General features: G+C 38.4%; 2 protein-coding genes across 13 annotated transcripts in view; one reads left to right on the forward strand and one right to left on the reverse strand.

The window, feature by feature from the left end:
• Positions 1-26,006, forward strand: part of KLHL3 (kelch like family member 3) — a 279,397-nt gene that overhangs the window by 19,902 nt on the left and 233,489 nt on the right. For 9 of the 12 annotated variants that reach the window (XM_086703314.1, XM_086703304.1, XM_086703339.1 and 6 more), the window contains exon 1: positions 2,645-2,796. Coding sequence is in view for 1 of the 12 variants with exons in the window: in XM_086703327.1 (XP_086559453.1) it covers positions 2,720-2,796 (77 nt within the window). In the remaining 11 variants the exon portion in view is untranslated. Of the gene's footprint in view, positions 1-2,639; positions 2,797-9,345; positions 11,173-26,006 lie in introns of those variants that run through there. The other 3 variants (XM_086703327.1, XM_086703356.1, XM_086703321.1) reach the window with 3 other exon arrangements.
• On the reverse strand, positions 2,409-6,524 carry LOC147584443 (palladin-like). The gene is made up of 4 exons (XM_086703424.1): positions 6,459-6,524; positions 5,699-5,816; positions 4,928-4,990; positions 2,409-2,722 (listed from the first exon to the last, which is right to left on the reverse strand). Exons 1-4 carry the CDS (start codon positions 6,482-6,484, stop codon positions 2,507-2,509), a joined length of 423 nt encoding a protein of 140 aa, XP_086559550.1. The 5' UTR covers positions 6,485-6,524; the 3' UTR covers positions 2,409-2,506.

The raw sequence follows: 26,006 nt of genomic DNA on the forward strand, positions 1-26,006 counted from the left end.
GCTTTAGAGACTGCAGTCCCAGCCTCATTTTGTGCAATGCACTTGAATTCTCCAGAGTCTTCAGGAAATGCTTCTGTGATAATCAAGGTGCAGACTTCCTCTGGAAAGGCAAGAGATTCAATTTGACCAGAGTTTTTGGAGACCCCAAATTAATAAACAAATAGGGAGGATGTCAGGGAGAGTAGATATTAGGAATAAATAGAGTATTTCTGGGTTTTTAAAAAATCCATCTGATTAGACTTTTTGTCTTTGATTGGGCTCCTGATGATAAATCTTTTTTTTTTTTTTTTTTTAAATTTTTTTTTTCAACATTTATTTATTTTTGGGACAGAGAGAGACAGAGCATGAACGGGGGAGGGGCAGAGAGAGAGGGAGACACAGAATCGGAAACAGGCTCCAGGCTCTGAGCCATCAGCCCAGAGCCCGACGCGGGGCTCGAACTCCCGGACCGCGAGATCGTGACCTGGCTGAAGTCGGACGCTTAACCGACTGCGCCACCCAGGCGCCCCCTGATGATAAATCTTAAAAACACAACCTAGAATAATCCCAGCACAGTCTCCATCACCTGTCCTGTCTTTCTGACACATCTTTTTACTATACTGTGAGTTCCTTGAAAGCAAGCATCACACTTTATTCCCTGACTTACAGATTTCTGTAGCTTTAGTGTTTAGCGTGAAGGTCCTGTAGAAAGATTATCTGAACTGACCTAAAAATTATTGCCAGAATTGTTCAACCTACTGTTAGTACAGTGAAGACCATTGTGTGATGGGCCCTACCCTACTTCTTGGACAGTCAACAGCTTGGGTGTTTGATGGCAGGACACCTCCTCAGTGCCCAGAATGGAACCTGGCCATCATCTGTACTATATTAAGTGAATGAATAGATGAATAAATACACTGATAAATCCCAGTTATCTTGCTGCTTTTGTTGTGTCAACTCAAAAGGTGGTATAGGGTAGCCTCAAAACTGCTCATGTAGGCAAAATTGATCTAGGAGACAAAGTCTTCTGATGGAAATTTTGATTTAATCATTTATTATCAAGATGTTGAAAAATTGTGCTTACCAGGAATAGACGATAAACAAGCTTCTGAAAGATAAAACACGAGAGTAAAGAGAATTTACATGATGGTTAATTTAGTTGGGAGAAGGGGCCATGTTTTTTTTTTTTTAATTTTTTTTTCCCAACGTTTATTTATTTTTAGGACAGAGAGAGACAGAGCATGAACGGGGGAGGGGCAGAGAGAGAGGGAGACACAGAATCGGAAACAGGCTCCAGGCTCTGAGCCATCAGCCCAGGGCCTGACGCGGGGCTCGAACTCCCGGACCGCGAGATCGTGACCTGGCTGAAGTCGGACGCTTAACCGACTGCGCCACCCAGGCGCCCCAAGAAGGGGCCATGTTATATGAGAAATAACTTGAATAAAGCAAATGGAAGGTTGACTGTAATCTGGAGTCACAGGCTATAAATTCTGTGGAAACCCAGAAAAGGTACATATTGGAATGAATACTTGGCAGGGTAGTAGAAGAACTGTGTTTTTGTCCTGTTCTACCATTGAATTGCTTTGTGATTAGGTGAAAATTACTTCTCTGGGCCTTAATTCTTCGTTTCTATCCCATTCTCTGATTGGGAACCATTACTGAACCATTAATCCTCTGGTAGTCTCTTTTTCTCAAGAAAACTTCTTTCTTTTAATCTCGTTAATTACAATGCATATTCCATTATAAACATACTGTAGTAGTATTGTAGAAAAATAACAAAGATTAATAGTTTTCTCTGGGTGATGAGAATATGGGTAATTTAAAATTTTTTCTTTATGCTGGTATCAATTGTATAATTTGAGATTGTATAATTTGAGATTTTCCTTCCTGAATGTGATGTACAAATGTTCAGTTCTGAATTAATCTTTAAATGAGTATATTTTCTTCACTTGGTGCAAGAACTGTTTTGGGCTTGAACCCTGACTTGCAGCATTGATTAGCTTTGTAACCTTGGGCAAGGCTAGCAAAATGCTCAGCCTTGGCTGAGGTTTTGAGGCTCATTTAGTGTTTCTGAATTTCACTTTTCTTATAAAATGTAGGTAATGCATCCTTCAAAATCTTGATGTGAGGATTAAATGAAAGATTGCTTATAAAGTATAAACTCAGTGTTTAGCATGAGATAGATCATCATACTTGTTACTCTTCCCTAAATTAATTATTTGGTAAGAAACTTAAAAAAAAACATGTTTAGGAAGCTATGCATCATTATTAATTTGTTTTACTCTTAAAAAATATGTTTATTCTCATATTTTTTTGCTATTTGTATGTCAAGAACTAATAGTTAATTTGTGAAAATAAACCAATCTTTTCACAGCCATTAAAACTGTTGTGTCACACACACACATAAAACAAACAACAAAAAACCCTGCTATCTTTTCTTTTTTGGTTGTTTTGTTGAAGAATCACTTGGATTTGAAATAATAATTGTTTAACAATAGAAATTTCTGAGCCTGTAACAGATCAGCTACTAAACTTTACAACATGAATTAGATTTCAAGGTTAATTGAAATAAAAAGCAAATCAAAAAGCTTGTGACAATACTTCTCCTCAGAATCTGGAAGTCCTCAGAGTCTGCTATCTCCTTTTTCTCTCTGTGCCAGTGAATTTGAACTGTGGTTATTGCCTGGACGTGGCATTCAAATGTGACAGACTGACCACTGGTTGTAGAGATGTCTTGAAGATGCTGAAGAAGAAACAGAATTCACAGAATGGAAGAAACTCTTTCACCATATGCAATGATTTAGGATGCCTACTGTGGTAAGTATGCTTTTTGTCATAGTTATTGACATCTGACTGTCCTTTAAGCAAAACAAGGAGTTGCTGGGACACTTTGTGCTTTATAGTGTGCTTGACAGTCACATAGAAGTTATTTTTACCTTAATATCATAAAGAAAGCTGTTTTTCACTTCCCCAAGATCTATTTTTCAAAATAGATCTAAATTTTCAAAATAGGGAACCAATTAGTTGGAAACTCTTCCCTTTGTTGTATTATTTTGTTGAGTTCATATATAGTCATAGATTTAATCTTTATTACCGGTCACGTAGCGTGGGCAGTATTTGTAATTTGTTAAGGATTCTGAATCATGAGTTAGAGGACTTGGACCAAAATCTCAACTCTTCCACTAGCTGGTTGATGCTGATCATAGGAACTTGGAAACTTTTTTTTTTTAAGATTTTATTTTTAAGTAATCTCTTAATCTCTTAAGTAATCTCTTTAAGTAATCTCACTCATCTCTTTACTCAACGTGGGGTTCAAATTAATAACTGCGAGACCAAGAGTTGCATGCTCTAACAGAGCCAGCCAGGTACCCTTGAAAAACTTGGGAGCTATTGAAAACAAAAATTTTTTTAAATGTTTGTTTATTTTTAGAGAAAGAGAGAAAAACAGAGACCGGGTGGGGGAGGGGCAGAGAGAGAGGGAGACACAGAATCCAAAGCCGGCTTCAGGCTCTGAGCTCTCAGGACAGAACCCAACGTCGGGATTGAACCCATGAATTGTGAGATCATGACTTGAGCCTAGGTTAGATGCTTAAACTGACTGAGCCACCCAGGAGCCCCAGAAGTTGGAAACTCTTAATCTCTGTGGAATTTAGCTTCTTTATCTGTGAAATAAGGCTAGCAAAATGCTCAGCCTTGGTTAAGGTTTTGAGGCTCATTTAAGATAAATAATCTGAAAACCTTCTTTAAAGAGTGAAGAGTTATACTGTTATATAAAAAGTATATAAAAATAGGTGGTTTGATCTCACATTGCATGCATGAATGGGTGGCATTTGTGTAAATATCCACCTTAAATCTCGATTCCCTTCGTCTCCTGTTTTCAGCTCCAGAATCCTCTAGAATCTAGAATTACATTTCAGATTATAACTCTAGAGAGGGAGTATCTGAAGTCCTATCAGGTGAGACACACTGACCACGAGCACAGCCCTTGAGGCCTGATGACCAGGGCTGCATTATCACAGGGAAGGAATGTAGTAGGAAACTTGTAGAAATAATAAACACATATTGTGGACAGCCTCTGCTGCAAGCAAGCTTCCAGAATCTAGAGTAATGCTCCTTCTTCTTCTTTTTCTAAAAAAATTTATTTATTTTGAGAGAAAGAGAAAGACAGAGACAGAGAGCACACAAATGCCTATGAGCAAGGGAGGGGCAGAGAGAGAGGGGGTTAGAGATCCCAGTCTCCACCTTGTCCATCTCATGATTGTGAGATCATGACCTGAGCTGAAATTAAGAGTCAGATATTTAACTCCCTGAGCCACCCAGGCATCCCGCTCCTTATTCTTAATGACATTGTTTCCTATGGCTTCCTTCCTGTATTTGGTACACGTTAAGTCTGCCCTGCTTCTCGTTTCAGCCAGAAAGAAGCAGTGGTTCCATTTCTGTCAGTTTTGGAAACTGGGGCACAGTGAGCCTAGAGGTTTCACCTTACTTTGGGTTGGCCTCGTTGATTGAATCCTGCTTTTTCCATAGATGATACAGGAGCCTTCTTAATCCTGATGTCTCACTGTTCGCCAAGCAGGAAATAGACATTGCTTTGCTTATTGACTTCTTCAAAAGGGCATCTTATTGCTGGTTCGGAGAATCGGATAAACCATGAGATCAGGTAGAGAATAGTCTACTTGGAGAGTGGAATCCAAGAATTGCCCTCCAGAGCTGGAGATTGACCTAGACCAAAAGTCTAAAGAGTATAGGATAAACCCTGAGTTTATCCCTGAGTAATGCCCTGTGACATTGAACAGTAATTTCTCCCCTTCTGGTACTCACTTTTAGCATCATAAAACAATTATTTCTGAGGTTCTTCTTAGTTTTCCCTTTTCCTTCTTCTTACCGCTTTGATAACATCTACAATTTATCTATAAAATCTTAACTTCATGCAGTATGGATAAGTTACCTTGGTGAACACAGGGGCTACAACACAGGTGGATCTGGACAGGTTGCTGCAGGGACTCAGCATCTGGTTTAAGAAATAGAAGAGACACTATATCATCCATACTGTCAAGGTCCTGAAACTTAGGTACATGGTGGCCATGGACTGACTGAATCAATTTTAGCTGCTACCACCACACCCCAGATTTCCTCTTTGAAAAGGATAAAGCTTCTAATTTAAATGTTATTTGAGATATCTGTTCCTGTGCCACCTTTTTTTCCCTTTCCTGCAGCTTTCCATCAGCTGAGATGGTGAAATGTAACACTAGGCAATTACATTTGGGAAATGTAAAGTTTTGGCAATTATGTAGAGACTGTATATAAAAGGCATAAATAACTTGTAAGTTTTACTGACTAGCTTTTTTTTCCTCCTCTATACAGTTGCTCTTGTCTTCTCTTTTAGGCCTTTGTAAAAGCATCTCCCTGCCCCCCTCCCCTCTTCTTTTAATTAAAAGGGAATTCATTCCATGGATAGTTGGAATACTCTTTTATGGGACTGAGCTCCTAGAAACCAACTGTCTCTTATGATCTGGGACATAAACAAATGGCTGACCCACAGAACTACCATGGAGTTATTTCTGAGACCTGTGGATTTCTTTCTTGTTCTTTTTTGAGGTCATGCAGCTGAAGGTTCCCCTCATGTATACTTTTTAAGAAAGTTGCATTAATTCCTTTTTCTCTGGGCCTGTGTCTCCATTACTGGGACCCCTCAGAAGGCTTTTAAAACTGAACATACCCTTTGGGGGTCAATATACAGTGGTTGAACTAAGGTAGAATAACTTGATCTGATGTTGGAGGTTTCATTAACCAGGGAACTGATGGTCAAAGAAACTCTAGTGGTTTTCTTCTTTATCCTGTTGTAGAAACAAAACCAAACACAGTCCAGTGAAAGAAATATTAGAGGCAGCTTTGATAGAAATGCTTCACTGTATTCATTTGAATGTATCACATTTTCACTTATAATCCTTTTGTTTTTGATTTGCATTATAATTTTAGCTTTTTTCTCTTTGATCAATTAGTAGATTATGGCTCTTAATAGTTCTGCTTTAAATTTCCTTTGTCTTAGTCTGATAATCAGTGAGCTGTTACTGAACACTTAAATTATGTGGAAGATATAATTTATAAAGCAAATAATCATATTAAAGTTTGGGAAAGTTTAGGAGTTTTTTTGGTGTGTTGATTTATTTTTAAAATTTTTAAAAAATGGTTTATTTATTTTTGATAGAGAGAGAGAGAGAGAGAGAGACAAAGCTTAAGTGGGGGAGTGACAGAGAGAGAGAGAGGGAGACACAGAATCTGCAACAGGCTCCAGGCTCTGGGCTGTCAGCACAAAACCTGCTTCAGGGCTCGAATCCATGAACTGAGAGCTCATGACCTGACGTGAAGTCAGATGCTTAACTAACTGAGCCACCCAGGTGACCCTGGTGTATTTTTTTAAAGTAGAATTTCCTCTATATTCTTATTGCAACAAATGAACATTCACATTCTTTACTTACTCTGACATTTCTGTAGCATATTCCATGCACAATCACAGACAGAAACGTTTTCTTCCCTCTTCCCTTGTAAGAAAGAGAAAAAAGAAATTCTGTCTGGATTTCACTGGAATTTAATAAAATTTAATTCAACTATATTGTATTCACGCCAGAACCAGCAAATTAGTTTACAGGCAGTAGGTCAATCCAGAACATCTGAATTCTTGACTAAGGATGGAACTACTTTAATATTTTCAGTTTAAAAAATCCAGACATTTACCCTTACAGAGCTATAGCAGTTGGCATCCAGAAGAGGTACTGAGTCACTTCCCAAAAACAACATTTCAGAGGGCAGATGTTGGTGTCTGTGAATTTGTGTTTTGGTCGAAAGTCTTCAGCATATTTATTATAATAACAAATCTATTGAAGCACATTGCTGTGTTGAAGGATGTTGTCAATGTTCATATTATCTCTATGAGTAGGTACTTAATAGAGAAATATATCTAGGTTCTTAGTATTAAGAACAATCAGGTTTCTGTGCTAGTACTTTGGTTTTCCTCACAGGTACTGCAAGTCTTAGTATTGATTATATTTCCTCTGTGTTAGCTATTTGAAAGTCTGGTGGTCATTTCATAGGCAGTAATTCAATAGACATTAGAGTCAGGATCTCTTAAATTTGTAACCTGATATTTTTTCCCCTGCTATGTCTATGATGATTTATTTACCCAAACCAACATGTAGATCACATGATCCCACAAAGAACTTTTATTTTATTTTCAGATAGAAGAGATGGAAGAGATATACAGACTAGCCTGAATAACAAAATAATACGATTTTCAGAAAGCCATTCACTTATGGAAGTAGAATATTTGAAATTGTAACTATTCCAGAGAACCCAGGCTCTAAGGTCACTTTATACTTAGTGCTTTTTTAAAAAATTTTTTAATGTTTATTTAGAGACAGAGTGTGAGCGGGGGAGGGGCAGAGAGAGAGGGAGACAGAATCTGAAGCAGGCTGTAGGCTCTGAGCTGTCAGCACAGAGCCTGACTCAGGGCTCAAACTCACGAGCTGTGAGATTATGACCTGAGCCAAAGTTAGACGCTTAACTGAATGAGCCTCCCAGGCACCCGTATACTATAGAACTTTAATGAAAAAAAAAAATTAGTTCCCACTTAAAAAAAAATCTTCTACATACAGTGTTTGATGCCATCCATTAGAATAAGATTAATGTCCTTTTAACCTTAATACGTAATCTCATAATTCTTAGTGGCTTTTTCAGTCTTTAAAAATTCCCTTATCATCTTGAAGTTTTATAACTAAAATTTTGGTGATGTAAAATATTTACTAGGGGCGCCTGCGTGACTCAGTTAGTTAAATGACTGACTTACATTATTTTATAAAGTAAAAGATTAAAAAAAATCTTTGAACTGGAGTTGCCTTTTTTTTTTTTTTTTAAGGATTGTTGGTTTTTTCTTTTATTTATTTTTTAAAAAAATTTTTTTTTTCAACGTTTATTTATTTTTGGGACAGAGAGAGACAGAGCATGAACAGGGGAGGGGCAGAGAGAGAGGGAGACACAGAATCGGAAACAGGCTCCAGGCTCTGAGCCATCAGCCCAGAGCCCGACGCGGGGCTCGAACTCACGGACCGCGAGATCGTGACCTGGCTGAAGTCGGACGCTTAACCGACTGCGCCACCCAGGTGCCCCCTTTTCTTTTATTTTTTAAATGTTTATTTATTTCTGAAAGAGAGCAGAGGAGGGGCAGAGTGGGGGGCGGGGTTGGAGAGTGGCGGGTAGGGAGGGGAGAGAGAATCCCAAGCAGAATCAGCACTGTCAACACAGACCCTGATGCGGGGCTCAAACTCACTAACTGTGAATTCATGACCTGAGCCAAAATCAAGAGTCAGATGCTTAACTGACTGAGCCACCCAGGTGCCCCAGTTTTTTTTTTATTTTGAAAGAACAGGTAGAATTATAATTTAGTAGTTCAGAAGAAGATAGGTTCAGTTCTGTGAGAGTACATGTGCTAAAGGAATTGCAAACATGTGTAGATTACCTTTATGTCCAAAATTGGTCACAGAGTCTGTACCTGAAGACTCTCTAAACAGGGTAGATTCAAACCTCGAAGTGTTGCCTGTATTTATTTGACTTGGATCATTTTTCTAATGAATGAAAACTTCACAAACACGTCAGCTTTTTGCTTTTTTGACTGGGAACCACATTGTGCTGAGTCTTTATTTTCTTTAGTAACATTGAACACTGAAGAAAGGGAACTGAGACTCCCGACCCCCTTCCTCTTAGTCATGCCAGAGTTGTGTTTGTTGACTGGCCTTCTGTCATTCTGGTGGGTGACTTGCCAGAATGCCCAGGCTTGGGCCTGCTTGCCCTTTGGCTGTGTTGAGAATTCTGTGCAGTCTGGGGCGGGGCCACTTGAAACACCTCAGCTTTTGAACTTTTGAATACTTTCTGATGTCTTCTATGCTAAGACCCCAGGAACAACACAAAGGAATTTAGAGTTAGCTGTCACAATGAAACTGTATGAAAAGATCAGTCATGCAGAAGATGTATAATAATGATATAGAAACTACCTTAACAGTGCAGAAGATGTATAATAATAATATAGAAACTACCTTAACAGTGCTGTAAGACATCAAAAGTGTTAATGTCATAGACATTAAATACTGCCAGTGACCTCGCAGAATAGCACAGAACCAGTCACCCAATAGGCTGTTAGAAATATGTACTATGACCAAGCTTGACTGTTGTGAGAAAACTTCATTCCCAGAGTCGACCTTCAACAGAACTTAGAAGGTTGTTAAAATTGGAAAATATGAAGTGTGTAGGTATGTGAGTTGGGATGGGAATGTGTAGTGGTGGGGTGAATACTTGTGGGGGGTGGGTAGAAAAAGAAAACAAATAATATAGGGAACATTAAGCTGCCAGATACTGTGCTTATCTCTTTATGTCACTTGTGGAGAAAGCATTCCATAGCCATTCAATGGTGAAGAACACTATGGGATCACATTGCCTGGATTTACTATTTATCAAGTATATTAGGCTTCTCTCTAAGCGTCATGTTTCCCATTCTGTAAAATAGGCACAAAAATAGCATTTATTTCTGGGGTTGTTTTGAGGATTAAATGAGATAGCCCACAGAAGTACTTAATGCATACATGTACCACATATCAAGCACTCAATAAATGTTAGCTGCCATTATTGTTGTGATAGTGGTTGTTATGTAGAGATACAGGTAAAGTTCCACCTTTCCTCAGGGGTTTCTAATTTAGCTCTCTTTGATTTCCTTCTCTTGTGAATTTAAAAACCTCTTTCATACACTTTTGTTTTGAGTTATTTACTATTGCGTACTTTCATTTGGAAGCTCCTTAACATTAAAGATCTTTTCAAATGTCTCCCATCCTCAAAGTATCTATCCCAGTATTGAACAGAGAGTAGGTGAGGCACTGATTGATTTCATAGATTAATGCATAGGGAGATGCTATTAATAATCTTAGAAGGTGTGCAGTGTTTTGCACTTTTGCCTTCAACCCCATCCTACAAATAAGAACGAATGAAGTAGATTCCTTCTCTTCCGATGTTGGCAGTCAATCTTCATACCATACCAGCCATCCTAGGTGGAGTTAACCCATCACCAGTCATTGAAGATCAAGAAAGACATGGGAAATCTTGCCTATCATCTTCAAAAAATAAAATTAAGGGCCAGAGAGGTTACATTATTTGCTCAAGGTCATGCAATTTGTTGGTACAGGAGTCAGGATTAGAATACAAATCTCCTGTCTTCTAGTGCAATCCATATACACCCCTAGCAAATAGATTCTGTATTACCAGATAAATGTAAAACTGTGGATATTCCTCTCAGTAGTTGAGACTGTAGTGATTGTTTTTCTTTTATCAGGATCCATTGTATTTATGGTTCTGAATTCAGTGGGTAATGAAACAGCCTTTTTACTTTGTATGTAAGCTCCATGAAGTCATGGAGCTGTTCACTCTGGTGAACACTAAGCACCCTAGTGCCTAGAATAGTGCAGTTGGCTGATACTTCAGCTGAGAATGTGTGGCTTCTAGAGACTCTAACCTTTGAGTGTTAGACCCTGGAGAGAAATTGTGTATACATCAGGGACACTGTGGCTGTGGCAGGAAGATAAAAATGAAATGCTTCCCCTCATGGGAAGGGAAGGATCAAGTGAGAGAGTGTGTATGAAACTTTTGGAACTTCTTGGAAGAAACATGCCTTACAAATAAATATAAGGTCAGTTGGTTCAAGAGGCTAGAGTTTCCTCTAAGCCCCTTGGCATGTCTCATAGGAGAAGCTAGAAAACATCAACAGAATAGTCTTGGTGGTGGATGAGATTTAGGTTTTTGCCCAACTTGAAATTGTCTGATGTCCCTAGGCAAATGAGAACAAAAAAACAGAAAATCCAGTCCTTATAAAGGGAAGGTGATACTGTGCCTCCTAACATTCCAGATACTTCCTGTTCTAAGCAGGAACAATCAGTCTTCCTGGGCAAGGCACCAGACAGCCCATGCTGTCACTTAATCCATGGAGTGAGGAGGCCTGGCAGGACTTTCTCTCCTGTCTCTGATCTTCCAGCCAATGAAAGGAGATGGTGATAACTAATGGAACCAAGAAGTACCCTGCATCTTACTTTGGGTTAGCATGAATTAAACAATCTGTGTCTGAAGATCGTATCGAAAAGGATGAAAATATAGAGAGACCAGGTAATTTGGGAAAGAGAGTGCCAATTCAGGATTGAGAAAATCTAGATTTTGATTCTAGATCAGTCAATTAGTTATATGACCTTGGGGAAGACCCTTTGGGGTCTCAGTTTTCTCATATCTAATGAGAAGTGAGAAGTGAGATGGTCCCTGAAATTTCTTCTAGGTCTCTTAGCTCTTTTTAAGTATTTTTAAATTCTCAGGGCCTGATTATGCTTTAAAATCTCTGATTTCTGTAATTACCTGAGCAGATGAAATTCTATCAGAGGATAAGAGAAAGAAAGATGCACACTGGACCTAAAAGCAGAAGTGGTGGCATTTAGGCTACTCCAGAACCCAGAGGTCTGAAAGATGAGCTGAGTTTTAGAAATTACTTAAATGGTTAAAAGTGTTACTTATTTATGAAAGCAAACCTTTCAGAACTCATTTGGTTAAGTGATGAAACAAAACTGAATGTGAGAACACTACTTCTCCTCTATTTCTAGAAAAGGAAGAATTTTAAAATGAAAGCTCATTTTAAAATATTGAGTTCTGTGGCTAAAGCTACTGTAGTCTTTGAATTCAATTCTCATGTATTTTCCTCTAGGGATTAGAAAAGGAGGTTTTCAAAGGGAAAAAAAGCAACCCTTTGCTTGACTGCTATGAAATAATGCCACACTCCAGAGTATCAGAGTGAAAATGTGGATTCTAAATATGTGTGGGCCCTACACACAACTTGTCCTGAAGAGTTCCTTCTTGATTTTAGGTAGCACTCGGGATGTCCTTGAGAGAAAAAATAACTAGGGATTTTACTTTCATGATGAGTTATGCTAGTAGGCTTCATGGCTCACGTAAATGGTAACCTTTGCTGAGTGTAACCCTAGCTCTTTGTAGAGAGAACAGAATTAGACTCCACCAAATGAAGAGTCCAAGACTTGGCAGTCTTACCCTGGAAAGATGACAAGATACATAGAGATCATACAAATGAACAATGCTGATGCCCTTATAACATTGCATGAATAGCTAGGATGTCTGCAGAGTTATACTAGCTTCATGGATATAATATAGGTGCAGTGGCCTGAAAAATAGACTATTTGAGCTATTTAAAAGTGAACAACTGAAGAATCTGATAGTAGCTACATTAGGCAAAAATTGGGGAAAGAGAAGTGATATAAGACAGATTAGCAACATATATTTCAGTGTCTTAAAATGTCACATTGTAGTGAGAAAACTTAGTGAAAATTCACATACTAAGCTAAAGTTGGTGCATTCTTCTTAAGTGTTACTTATTTGACTTGATGGAGAAGTTTATTGTGCTGTCTCAATATGTTTTTTGTTTGCCTATTTTATGATTTAGTGTTTATCTTAAATGTTTATCTCTTGCTTGATAACAAGTCCCATACTATATTTACAGAACGTATATTTACAGAAAGCTCATTAATTTGCATTGTCCACAAAGCACCAGATTCTGCGAAGACACTGTTTGTTTTCACATTATACCTAACAGAGCAAGAGGAGGAAGAAGTAGTAGTTGAGGAAAGAAGTACCTGAGTTCAGTTAGAAAAGGAGTTGTCAGTTGTGTCTATGTGTGATGATTTCTGTCACTTTTTCAAGAAGTTTATTTATTTAATTTGAGAGAGACAGAGCAGGGGAGGGGCAGAGAGAGAGGGAGAATCCCAAGCAGGCTTCTTGAGGTTGGCACCGAGCCCAATGTGGGGCTCAAACCTGTGAAATCATGATCTGAGTCAAAACCAAGAATTGGATGCTTAACTGACTGAGCCACCCAGGTGCCACTGATTTCTACCAGTTTTTGAGCAATGGCAGAGTTCCTCTTGTCTGTGGCCCATGGGTGCCCTGCAGAAATGAATAGATTTGGCTTGTGAACAGACTCAGGTTTTAAGAAAAGATGGTGTCTGACACTGAGTATTTTGATGATGGTTTTGGAAAGTTCTTAAGAAAGTTGTAGTACATAGGGAGTTGTACCAACGGACCTCATTTCTTCCCGTTTATCTAGACCATTTTCTAGCAATAGTGCGTTTTTATTTTTCCAGATGTCTTTATGCTTTACCATACTACCTTCATGCTTGGTTCTGTCTCTCCATTTTTTGTTCTTTCTGTCTTGCTTTTCAGAAAGAAAAAAAAAGAAATTACCTGTTTTTATTTTTATTTTTTTAAAATTTTTAAATTTTTTTTAATATTTATTTGTTTTTGAGACAGGGAGAGACAGCATGAATGGGGGAGGGTCAGAGAGAGAGGGAGACACAGAATCTGAAACAGGCTCTAGGCTCTGAGCTGTCAGCACAGAGTTTGACACGGGGCTTGAACTCACGGACCATGAGATCATAACCTGAGCCGAAGTCAGATGCCTAACTGACTGAGCCACCCAGGCACCCCACCTGTTTTTATTTTTAAACTAATGTGAAGCATGGGCTGTTGTTTTCTAGACAACTAGAGATTTTACCTGATCATACTTAATGTTTTGCTCTTCCCTAAAGTTTGTCAAAATTCTTGGTTTTACACAGTGCCAAATAGATCTATACTAAGGAGATTAGCAGTTATGTCTCTCCGTGTTAGTATAAAATATTCACTTACCTAGTTCTTACAGTTTTCTGCAGTAACTAAATAGTGTTTTGATGTAAAACTACTAAGTCTATGCAGCTCTTTAATTTAATTTTTATATTTTGTTAATTTTTTATTTGAGTATAGTTGACACAAGTTATGTTGTTTCAGGTGTACAACATAGTGATTCATCTATTTAACATCTTTTTATGTTATACTATTCTCTTCACAAGTATAGCTGCCGTTTGTCACCATATGATGCTTTTACAATATCATTGCTCTATTTCTTATGATGTGCCTTTTATTCCTATGACTTATTTAATATATTACTGAAAGCCCATATCTCCCACTCCCCTGCATCCATTTCGCGCATGTCCTCACCCACCCCCTTCTCTCTGGCAGCTTCCAGTTCTCTATATTTTTAGGTCTGATTCTGCTTTTTGTTTGTTTGTATTCATTTGTTTTGTTTTTTAGATTACACATATGAGTGATATCATACGGTATTTGTTGTTCTCAGTTTGACTTATTTCACTCAGCAAAATACCCTCTAGGTTTATCTGTTGTTGCAAATGGCAAGATCTCATCCTTTTTTATGGCTGTGCAATATTCCAGTGTGTGTGTGTGTGTGTGTGTGTGTGTGTGTGTGTGTGTGTGTGTGTATACACTACATCTTTTTTATGCATTCGTCTTTCTACGAAGCTATTTTATTTAAAAATTTTTATCATTATTATTTTTACTGTTTATTTTTGAGAGATAGAGACAGAGTGCAAGTTGGGGAAGTGCAGAGAGAGGAGGAGACACAGAATCTGAAACAGGCTCCAGGCTCCAAGCTGTCAGCACAGAGCCTGACACGGGGCTCCAATTCATGAACCGTGAGATCATGACCTGAGCCGAAGTCGAAGGCTTAACTGACTGAGCCACCCAGGTGGCCCTCTACAAAACTGTTTTAAAAGATAACTACTAGATTCTAAGTAGCATACAGAGTTCTATTTGGCTCTCTATGTGTCTCAATCTTTACTGTTCTGGTTTTCCTATTATCAGGGTCCACATTGTGCATGGCCTTTCTTAGAATGCTTCTCCAACATGATGCCTGGTCATGAGCAGGAATGTCACTACTTCCTCTCTCTGGTGCTGAGATCTGAGTGGGCTTGGAAAAAACTGTGACGTACCTTGAAACTCTTGCTGACTAAGGGGCTCTTTTGAGGTGTATGGTCTTTGCTTTTGTGACTTGTTGTTTTAGGTCAGGAATTGGAGAAGCATTAGCTGAGTAGTTCATTTCTGATCCACATGTTGTCAGTTGAGGCAGCTGGGCCTAGAAAGTGCATTTTTCCAGGATATTTTCCTTACTAACATGTCTGGCACCTTGGTGCTGCTTAGTGTCTGTCTTTGTGTTTGTCTTTCTTTTTTTCTCTTCACATGGAATCTCTTCCTCCAGGGCCTCTTCCTGTGGCTTGGATTTTTCACATGATGGTGGCCCCAGGGTAGTTGAATTTCTCTTGAATTTCTCACCTGGCATAGGGCTCTAAGAGCAAGTGTTGCAATAATTTATTTATTTATTTATTTATTTATTTATTTATTTATTTTCTTTCTTTCTTTCTCTCTCGCTCTCTTTTTTTTTTTTTTTTTTTTGAGAGAGAGGGTGGCAGAGAGAGAGCATGCGTGAGCATGAGCAGGGGGAGGGGCAGAGGAAGAGTGAGAGAATCTTAAGCAGGCTCCATGCCCAGTGCAAGGAGCCCAACTCAAAGCTTGATTTCAAGACTGTGAGATCATGACCTGAGCCAAAATGAGAAGTTGGATGCTTAGTCAACTGAGCCACCCAGGTGCCACTATTCTTTGTCTTTTGAAGGGAAACTTCTCTCAGTTTGTTTTGTTGTGATTTCTTGGACCCTCAGTTATGGCAGTATGGGAACTAGTTGTCAAAAACCCAATTTATAGAATTCTTGTTATAAAAAATTCTGGTCTTATGACTCAAATACTAAGACAAACAGATGTTTGGTTTGAATTATGTGGCAAGCTACTTTTTACTTAGTATTGTTAGAGTTTTTGAATTTAGCTCATGGTTGGGTTTGGCAGATTCTTTTTTATTACTTGAGCATAAAATATTGAAACTGAACCAGCCCTGGGACAAAGGAGCCGTGGTGGCAGAGGCCTAGACTCTAGGAGAATAATCTGCATTATCTTCTGGTCTCATTCTCCAGCACTGGCAGTGACTGTGCTGATGAGGGATGTCAGGAGAAGACTTGCTTAGAGTTAACTGTCTTGGAAGCAGTCAACCACCTTCAATCCAACTTTTGGCAGACCTACCAAATTGATGAAAGTTTATATTTTGTAAGCTCTCTCCACCTCTGTCATCACTGACTCTCCAGAACCCTTTCCCGTAGAGTTTTCTTCCTTTAGATTGGGCCCTCCAAAGCTATCACTTCCTCAAGCCCACATCAAAACTTACCTGTTTTATATATATGTTAATACTCTGATAGAATGGGGCACACAAAGATACCAATTTCTCCAGCCTTTCTCTTGTTTTTAAAAAAGAGTTTAGAGTGGGAGAGAGCCAAAGCATAAGAGACTCTTATGCTGAGAACAAACTGAGGGTTGATGGGGGGTGGGAGGGAGGGGAGGGTAGGTGATGGGCATTGAAGAAGGCATCTTTTGGGATGAGCACTGGGTGTTGTATGGAAACCAATTTGACAATAAATTTCATATATTAAAAAAAAATAATTAAAATAAAATAAAATAAAATAACAATAAAAAAACAGTAAGAGCCATTACTTTAGCCCAAATGTTACCCTCTCTGGTGGTTGCACTCTGAAGTAGATAAGCCAGTTGGGAAGTCATCTTGGAGGTGGGGGAGATTAGATTCCTCCTAATGTCTTTCCCATCCTGCTAAGTTCAGAAGAGACTAATATTTAACCTTAAAACTTTTATTTCCTTTTATATTTCACCTAACATAGAGGATATTTGTCCTTTTCGATGCCACTCCTTGAGTATGTAAGTGTTTATGTTATAAAATCATGCCTGACTTTTAAAAGAGGCCTTTCCATTTCTGTTTGCCCTACACACACATAGAGTTATTGCCAAGAGGAATACTGTGTGCACAGGACAGCTAAGACCACATACTGTCCTTAGATGGGAGTCAGGTTACCCACCACATGGACAGCGGCATGTGCTAGAGCTATGTGTAACTAGAAGAGTTCCAGAGAGAGGAATCTGTAGCATTAAGCAGGCTTTGCAAATTAAAAAAAAAAAAGACCATGTACAATCCGTTCTGAGTTATGATTTTTAACAATTATAAAATAAGATTAATACCCAGGCACTGTATTAAACACTTTATATGCTTTTCATTATTCATTCTTCACAAACCCCAAGATGTACAATTACTATTATTCTCATTTTATAAGTGAGGAAGAATAAGCTTATATAGGTTATACAGATTGCCCAAAGTCACATAGCTAGTGAGTGGTGAAACCAGCAGTAAAATCCACATAGTCCATCTCTAGTTCAGAGAGCTCTTAACCTCTATTATGAGAAATATACTTCCCTGACCTGTATATTTCTTGGGAAATCAGAGGAAAGGGTACCTAGGTTCTGAGGGAAAGCCCGAAGTTCAACTTTGTAACTAGCCTTTGGGTTCAGGAGGGACCTTATAAGGATGAGCAGAATTGTCCACGAATAATCGCATACACAGGACACTGGGTTAAAAACTTAACTCTGACAGTATTCTGTTTATTGCTTAGGTGTGTAAGAAAATATGATGTGTTGATATAAATTGAACTGGACAGTGTGCAAAAAGCTATTTGCAAAATGTGGGAGAGATGTGTGGTAACTGTAATGATTCCATTTTTGAGATGTGAAATAGCTTTGGGTCAAAGCCCCAAAGACCCATATCAGAGGCCCTTGGCAGAGATAAAATTGAAACTGTGTTCAGTGAATAAAAATATTTAAGAGGTCCAAAGGGCAGATTCTCCCTTTGTCCTGCCCCTTCACTACAGAGTATGATTTAATGATACCTCACCTCACTTCTCTCCAGAAAGTTCTTAAAGATTTACACACAGGAAGGAGACTCTTGCTGATTAGGACAGGTTAGCAGGACATATTTCTCTCCTAACTTTCTTCTTCTAGCACAGATTAATTTAGCTCATTGTCACCTTGGCAGTGTTGAACTGTGTGAAAGACTGAGAAGCTAAGTACAGACTAGGGGAGAGAGGTGTGACAGTGACAGCTCATGGAGGCAAGGGGAAGTTTGAAGTGCCAGGAGATGGGGGTGGGGTGGGGCATGGGTCATAATAGCAGACACATGTGCAGAGCAGGAGCTTTTCAGGGAGGGTATAGAGAAGCTGGGGTTTAGAGAGAACTAAGAGAGGAAGTCAGGCTTTGCAGCTTCAGACTTAATCTCAGGGCTCTCCCTGATTTGTCCAGTCACTTCTGGGACAGTGCAGAAGTGATGTTCCCTAGAATCATAGACTCCTTAAATATTAGAGTCCCAAATGACCTTAGAGCCCATCAAGTAAGTGTGGGTCCTCAGTTCTAGTTTAAAGGAACTTAGAGCGATTGTCTAGTTGACCCAAAAACAGTTTGGATGTTTATGTCAGGCTTTAGCATCACTTTCTTTTACAGTTTTATTTCCTATTAAGAATTCTATCCCTAAAAGACTGTGTGTGTATTGTATGATGTCTGTGTTTATTCTGATTTGTCAGACCATAGAGTGAAGGATGGTGATTTTAGTTATCTTTTTAGCTGCATTACTGAAACCAAATTAGTCAATCTGTAGAACTTTGTTGAGTATTCACTTAGTGCATTCCTTAATTTCTGAGGGCTGAACAGCATATCTTAGGTACATAATTTGGATAGCACTTTGCTTTCTAGGTGCTCATGTGTTCTGCAGGGAGATAATAACAATTTCAAGCACCATGGAAGAACATTTGATAGTTTTACAGTTGTTCTCAAAATTTAACATGCATTTGCATCACCTGAGAATCTTATTAAAATGCAGATTCTGATTTAGTAGGTCTGGGTTGGGGCCTGAGATCCTTCATTTCTCACAAGCTCCCAGATAAAACTGATGCTGCTGGTCTACAGACTACACTTTGATCAATAGTATGAGCAGAATCTTAACATTGGTTAAAATGGGAGGCATGCATAGGGAATAACAAGTAGGTCAGTTTAACAGGATAGAGAAGGTTGGAAAGATTGGTTAGGATCAGATCTCAAAGGGCTTTGAGTACCAGGGTAGGGATTTAGGAGATATATCTCTTAAGGAATCATTGTGGGTTTCTGGACTAGTATAGAATAACATGACAGGGCCTGCACTTAAGGGAGATTTATTTGTCATCATGTATAGGACAGAGCGGATGGAAGTTTCATATTAACTATCAAGTATCAGAGACTCAACTTCTGGCCCTTAATGCCAGTTGAGAAAAAGTTGCAGAAAGGAGAGAGAGGAGAGGGCTGGCAACCAGGAAGCTACCTGTTTGACAGAGTGGCCCTGGGTGGGGTGCTGGGGAGTTGTTTGGTTCATAAATCTCTTTAGTCTGCCCAAATTCTGAGAGATCACCACCAATCCCTTGTTTATTTAAGGATGCAGTCATAAACTATGTACTTGGTAAATTTTTTTTGATAGATCCAATTAAACCAGAATGTATTGAGTGTCAGGTCTGTTGCTTGCTTTGCTCTCTCAGGTATCTGTGTATTTCCCAAAGGGTCTAATGCCCTTCATCAAAATCATTGTAATGTTCATAGATGAAGGTAGGAATTCATCTTGTTTAATTCTCACATTTTACCATAAGGTAGTTAAAATAGTATACACAAAATAAAGGATTGTTCGTTACAATTGAGGGAAGGAGGGTGGGGGTTAGCTTTAGGGGAGAAGCACATAGATAATGTCGGTTATTGGTATTGTTCCCGTTCTTGGGTTGAATAAGGGGTTCACAAGATTCATTTTATTATTTCCTATAAATAAGGAAATAAAGAAGGGTCAGGCATGTTAATCGATAATTTATAATATAAATTATTATATGTGTTAGGCACCTTAGGTCCCTTTAAAAAAAACCACATGCACACATTTATGATACTGCAAAGTAACATCATGGAGAATCTATCATATCTAAAGGGTCTGCCGAAAGGAAGAGAAGGAAATTAAAGTTGCCATCTCAGCCTACATCTGTGGAAGGCTTTTCTGTGCACTATGTCAAAATGCAGATAAACTGAATAGTTTTCCTGTGTCCAGCCTGAGATGTGTAAAATCAGGTAAGGTAATAGCCCCAACAAATACACTAATATACTGCTAATCTAAGTTTCTCTTCTGCTTAGTAATTTACAGAGTACTTTCCCACATCAGAAGAACATACTTGCTTGCCGTTTGCTCAGTGTTATGTCCTTGGATTCTTGCACCTGAGGTCAGAGGTCATTTATTTAAGTATAGTTGACATACAACGTTACACAAGTGTCAGATGTACAACTTAATGATTTGACAAGTTTATACATTATGTTATGTTCACTGCAAGTGTAGCTACCATCTGTCCCATTATATCAGTTTTACAGTATCATTGACTGTAGGGGGGCCTGGTGCCTCAGTTGGTTAAGCATCCACCTGTCACTTTTGGCTCAGGTCACGATCTCATGGTCCTGAGATCGAGTCCTGTGTGGTGCTCCACACTGGGCGTGAAGCCTGCTTAAGATTCTGTCTCTCCCACTTCCTTTGTGCCTCCCCCTCTCTTGCTCTCTCTCAAAACGAAAACAAACAAAAAACAGTATCATTGACTGTATTCCTTTTACTCTGCCTTTTATTCCTGTGATTTACTCATTCCGTAACTCGAGGCCTGTGTCTCCCTTCTTCCTTCACCCATTGCCGAGTCCCTCGCCTCCCTTACCTTTGGCAACCATAACCTCATACCTCTTAGAATGGCTCAAATCCAAAAGACAAGAAACAACAAATGTTGGCAAAGATGTGGAGAAAAAGGAAGCCTTGTGCACTCTTGGTGGGAATATAAATTAGTGTAGCCACTATGGAAAACATTGTGGAGGTTCCTCAAAAAATTAAAAATGGAAATACCATATGATTCAATGATTCTGCTACTGGACATTTACCCAGAGAAAGTGAAAACACTAACTAGAAGAGATATATGTACCCCACTGTTTATTGCAGCATTATTTATAATAGCTAAGACATGGAAGCAACCTAAATATGTATCAGTAGATGAATAGGTAAGGAAAATGCAGTATATATGTATCACACACAGTGGAATGAATATTCCACACCTATAAAAAAGGATGAGATTGTGCAATTTGAGACAACATGGATGGACCTAGAGGGTACTATGCTAAATGAGGGAAGTCAGGCCGAGAAAGACAAATGATTCCACTCATAAATGAATCAAAAATAAATAAATAAATAAAAAGTGGAATCAGACCTATAAATACAGAGAACAAACTGATGGTTGCCACAGAGGTCCTTTTTATGAATGTCTTGAAGGAATTTAATATTCTTAGAGTATTGTCAGACCTAATATTCTCCTGACATTAGATCATATAACATTAAATATTTTTAAATCATTGAAATGACAACATGATATGAAGAAATATATTCTGGAAGGTCAATTCCCTTTTAAAAATAACAGTGATGTATGAAAACGGTATCCTTTATTGTTATCTGTCATAGTAAATGAGTGGAATTCTGGCCAATTCTACCAAATTTCAGGAATTTTCAGAGAATCAGAATACAATAAAATATAGGCAACACTACAAACTACTCTGAGTATAATTTAATTCTTTTGATTCATAAAGAATTTTTAAGGACTTAGGATGTTTCATGTAAATGAATTTTCCAGAAAATTGAAACAAACCTATGCCAAAGGATTTTTTTGCCAGAACATTTTTAAAAATAAAAGTAGCAGATGTTTAAGGCAAAAATTCTAAAAATTTAGAGCATACAGAAAGTATAAAGTGAAAAGTAGAAGTTGACCCTTTCCAGTGTCCAATTTCTATTACTAAGTTTCTTAGTATCCTTCCAGGTATATGATTATACACATAAACAGTTTTGTGTATAATTTTATTATTTCATAAATGCAGGCATACTATATATATTATACCTTGCTTTTCTACTTAATATATTTGGGTTATCATTTGATAGCAGCACATAAAAATCTATTGTTTAAATTCCTACATAGAATTTTTTATGTGATTTATAATATTTATCAATTCACTGTTGAAGAATATGGGAGTTGTTAAAACCATACTTAAGTGAGCTTATTTTTTTTAAAATTTTTATTTTAAGTAGACTCCACACCCATTGTGGGGTTTGAACTCATGACCTTGAGATCAAGAGTCACATGCTTTTCCAAAAAAGCCAATTAGGCACCCCTTAAGTGAGCATCTTTATAAACACACCCTTGCATACTTTTCTCGGTATATCTGTAGTAGTGGAGTTACAAGGGGAATAAAGCACATACATTTCACATTTTAATAGTTATGCCTCATTGTCCTGTGTGAAATAGTATATCCTTAATAGTTACTTGAGAATAACTTCCTTATAATCCTCATATGTGGTATCTCATTGTTTCATAGACTTGTATTTATTTATTTTTGTTTGTTTATTTATTTTGAGAGAGAGAGAGCGAGAGAGAGCGCGGGGAAGGGGCAGAGAGAGAGGGAGAAAGAATCCTAAGCAGGTTTTACACTGTCAGTGCAGAGCCTGATGCGGGGCTCGAACTCATGAACTATGAGATCACGACCTGAGCTCAAGTCAGACGCTTAACCAACTGAGCAACCCAGGTGTCCCTAGACTTGTATTTCTTTAATCATAAATGAAGTGGTACATGTTTTGTGTGTTTTTTGATCACTTTTGCTTTTTCCTCTTGTAAAATGCCTGTTGAGAAATAGAGTCTTCCAATCTGACCATAGAATATTAGCAATGTATTTTTACATTGCTTTTACAATTAGACTTTTACAATTAGATTTCAGTCAACGTGAATGTTTAACAGATAATTTTTTAGAATCTTGAGATTATTCTCCCTTATTATTTTTTTTTATCAACTATATTGTCATAGTAAATATCTAACACTGAGATGATGACATTTGGTCTTTACTGTTTGATTTAATGTACAGTTGCACCTTATCCAGACTTAAGCCTAATTTGAGCCTCATGCAAGTTTGGAAAATTCCTATAGAGGGAAGTTCCAGAATAAAAGGATGGTAGCGTTGGAGTTGTGATCGTTGACTTCGCTTACTCCCTACTCTGTCAAAACAGTACATACTTTCCACCCATTTTGGTGAGAAATAATCTTGGAAATAAGTTTGTACCCATGGGTATAATTCTGTATGTTTAGGGTATATGCCTTTTTTTTCTTTTCTTATTTTTGGTGATACTTGCAGTTTCTACCACACTGTGGCTGCTAAGGAGTTGTTCAAGAAAAACAACAATAATGCTGGTATTTGGTTTGTCAGTTGTGGCTCAGGGCATCAGTGGGACATAGAGCAGAATTCTTGCTGAGAAATATGATCCTAACTTGATGCTAATTTTATCTTTGTGGTGCAGCTTTTAAATATGAGGACAGCTGGTGTTGGATAAATCTGTCCTCACAAGCTGTATGAGATGGAAATAAAATTAAATATTTGGGGTTAAATCCAAATGCAAAAATGTGGAAATGACTGATGAATATTTTGATATTTCCCTTTCTGCATATCGATAAGAAACTCTCTATTCGTCGTGAATTCCTACCAACAGTCCTATTTGAAGCTTAAAATAAGCAGAATGTGAGCAATAAGGTCTACATTTCATGAAAGGAAAAGCTTAATTCTTGTTTTTTACCCTATTCTCCACCCTGCTGATAAAAATGGTAGACTCTACATACCTATTTTTGTTAGCAACCTCTCTTTGTCTTTCTCCCTTGCGTAAAAGATTGCTACCAATGAAACAGTCCCCTATTTCCACTTGGGTTGGGATGGTAATTCTCTGTGGTCTCTGAAAGTTTGCAAATGATGGGAACCCAAAACTCCCAGTAGATTCTCCTCCAGATGACTAAATGTCTTGCTGATTGCTAAGGGATAAATAAGGGTGGTGAGCTCAGAAAACAGTCAGGTTGCTGGCTTTTCTTCAGCTGACTGGATTACTAAGGTAGAAAAGCACTAAAAATAAATCAGGGCACAAATTCTCCTGCCAGGGGTTGAATATTGAGATAACTGGTCTTGACTGGTGTTGACATCATCTCTTCTCCTAATGTACTGTGCAAATAAGAACCAGAGTGAGAAACAGATTTGGCCACGGACTAGTGTCGGCACAAGTTTATAGCCTTGTCCTGATACATTTACTGTTACTTCTTGTCAGGCTCAGTTAATTAGTTCTTCCAGCTCCTCTAGGAGATAGCTAAATACATCAAGGTGAGAACTTGAAACCAAACTTGGGGCCAATCTCGGGAAGTCACTTGATCTCTTCTAGTTTCAGATATATCTATGCTAGGTCACTTACACATCAGTTGGGTTTCAGGGTTTCCCCCAGGAGGTCAGATTCTACCAGAATTGGAAAGGTAGGATGATCTCTCAGGAACTCAGTTCTAGGACCTGCAGATTTCACAACAATACAAGTTACCTGACACAGAGTAAAGATTCTTACTGCTGAATTTCTGTTTCTCTTGTTGCTTCAGATGTCCTGAGCAGAGCTTTGCTAGTCAGAATTAATCTGTGAATCTCCTTTGAACTTAAAGGAGGGGAAATCCATTTAAATCCCTACCTTCTTTATATCTATCCCTACCCTAAAAAATTTTTTTTAAATGTTTTATTTATTTTTGAGAGAGAGAGAGAGACAGACAGACAGACAGACAGTACGCATTGGGGAGGGGCAGAGATAGAGGGAGACATAGAATCCAAAGCAGGCTCTAGACTCTGAGCTGTCAGCACAGAGCCTGACACGGGGCCAGAACTCACTAACCGTGAAATCATGACCTGAGTCAAAGTCAGATGTTTAACTGACTGAGTTACCCAGGCACCCCAATATATCTATCCCTACTCTTTTTTAGTTTTGTAGAAAGTTGCCTTATTGGTGCAGCCACTCTGGAAAACAGTGTGGAGGTTCCTCAAAAAATTAAAAATAGACCTACCCTATGACCCAGCAATAGCACTGCTAGGAATTTACCCAAGGGATACAGGAGTACTGATGCATAGGGGCACTTGTACCCCAATGTTTATAGCAGCACTCTCAACAAGAGCCCAATTATGGAAAGAGCCTAAATGTCCCATCAACTGATGAATGGATAAAGAAATTGTGGTTTATATACACGATGGAGTACTACATGGCAATGAGAAAGAACGAAATATGGCCCTTTGTAGCAACGTGGATGGAACTGGAGAGTGTGATGCTACGTGAAATAAGCCATACAGAGAAAGACAGATACCATATGGTTTCACTCTTATGTGGATCCTGAGAAACTTAACAGAAACCCATGGGGGAGGGGAAGGAAAAAAAAAAGAGGTTAGAGTGGAAGAGAGCCAAAGCATAAGAGACTCTTAAAAACTGAGAACAAACTGAGGGTTGATGGGGGGGGTGGGAGGGAGGGGAGGGTGGGTGATGGGTATTGAGGAGGGCACCTTTTGGGATGAGCACTGGGTGTTGTATGGAAACCAATATGACAGTAAATTTCATATATTGAAAAAAAAAGAAAAAAAAAGAATCAAATCAGATATATTAAAAAAAAAAAAAGAAAGTTGCCTTTAATGGGAGTAATACTATCTCCCACTGATTAAGTAGTTGATACTCAAAAAACACTTCCACACTTTTATCTTGTGACCTTCAGAACAAGTCTGTAAGGTAGGCAGATGTTATTATACCCTTGTTAACTGCTGGATTCAGTAAAGCTAACAGATTGAGACCTTGGCAGAAGTTGGTATTAAGCCCTGGGAGCTCTGGGATTTCTTAGTCCACTCAACAAGGTCTAGTCTGACCCAGGACCCTCTCTCCAAGTCTGGAGGTTTGTTCTATTTTTTAAAAAATAGTTTATTTAAATATGTCCATAAAAGGGTATTCTCATTAAAGAAGAGTTGAAAATATGGCAGAGAAGTCCAAGAGAAAAATCAACTACATACCTAGTACTCAGAAACACATTCCTTGGGTTTACTTAGGTTTTTGACTGTATCTATGGGATGGAAAGAGAGATCAAATAGATATTCAGTAATTCTTATTCTGTTTCCACCTGTTTCCCTGAATGGAGCATAATGTATGTCATAGACATTTTAGTCTAGCCTCCTCCAGGGGTACCTCACAGGTAGGTAGGTATTGACTCTACACCTTCCAGGCTGAGCTCTAAATGCTGAAT

This window comes from Puma concolor, chromosome A1 (genome assembly GCF_028749965.1).
Source record: "Puma concolor isolate L17-30 chromosome A1, mPumCon1.1.hap2, whole genome shotgun sequence".
Classification (NCBI taxonomy): domain Eukaryota; kingdom Metazoa; phylum Chordata; class Mammalia; order Carnivora; family Felidae; genus Puma; species Puma concolor.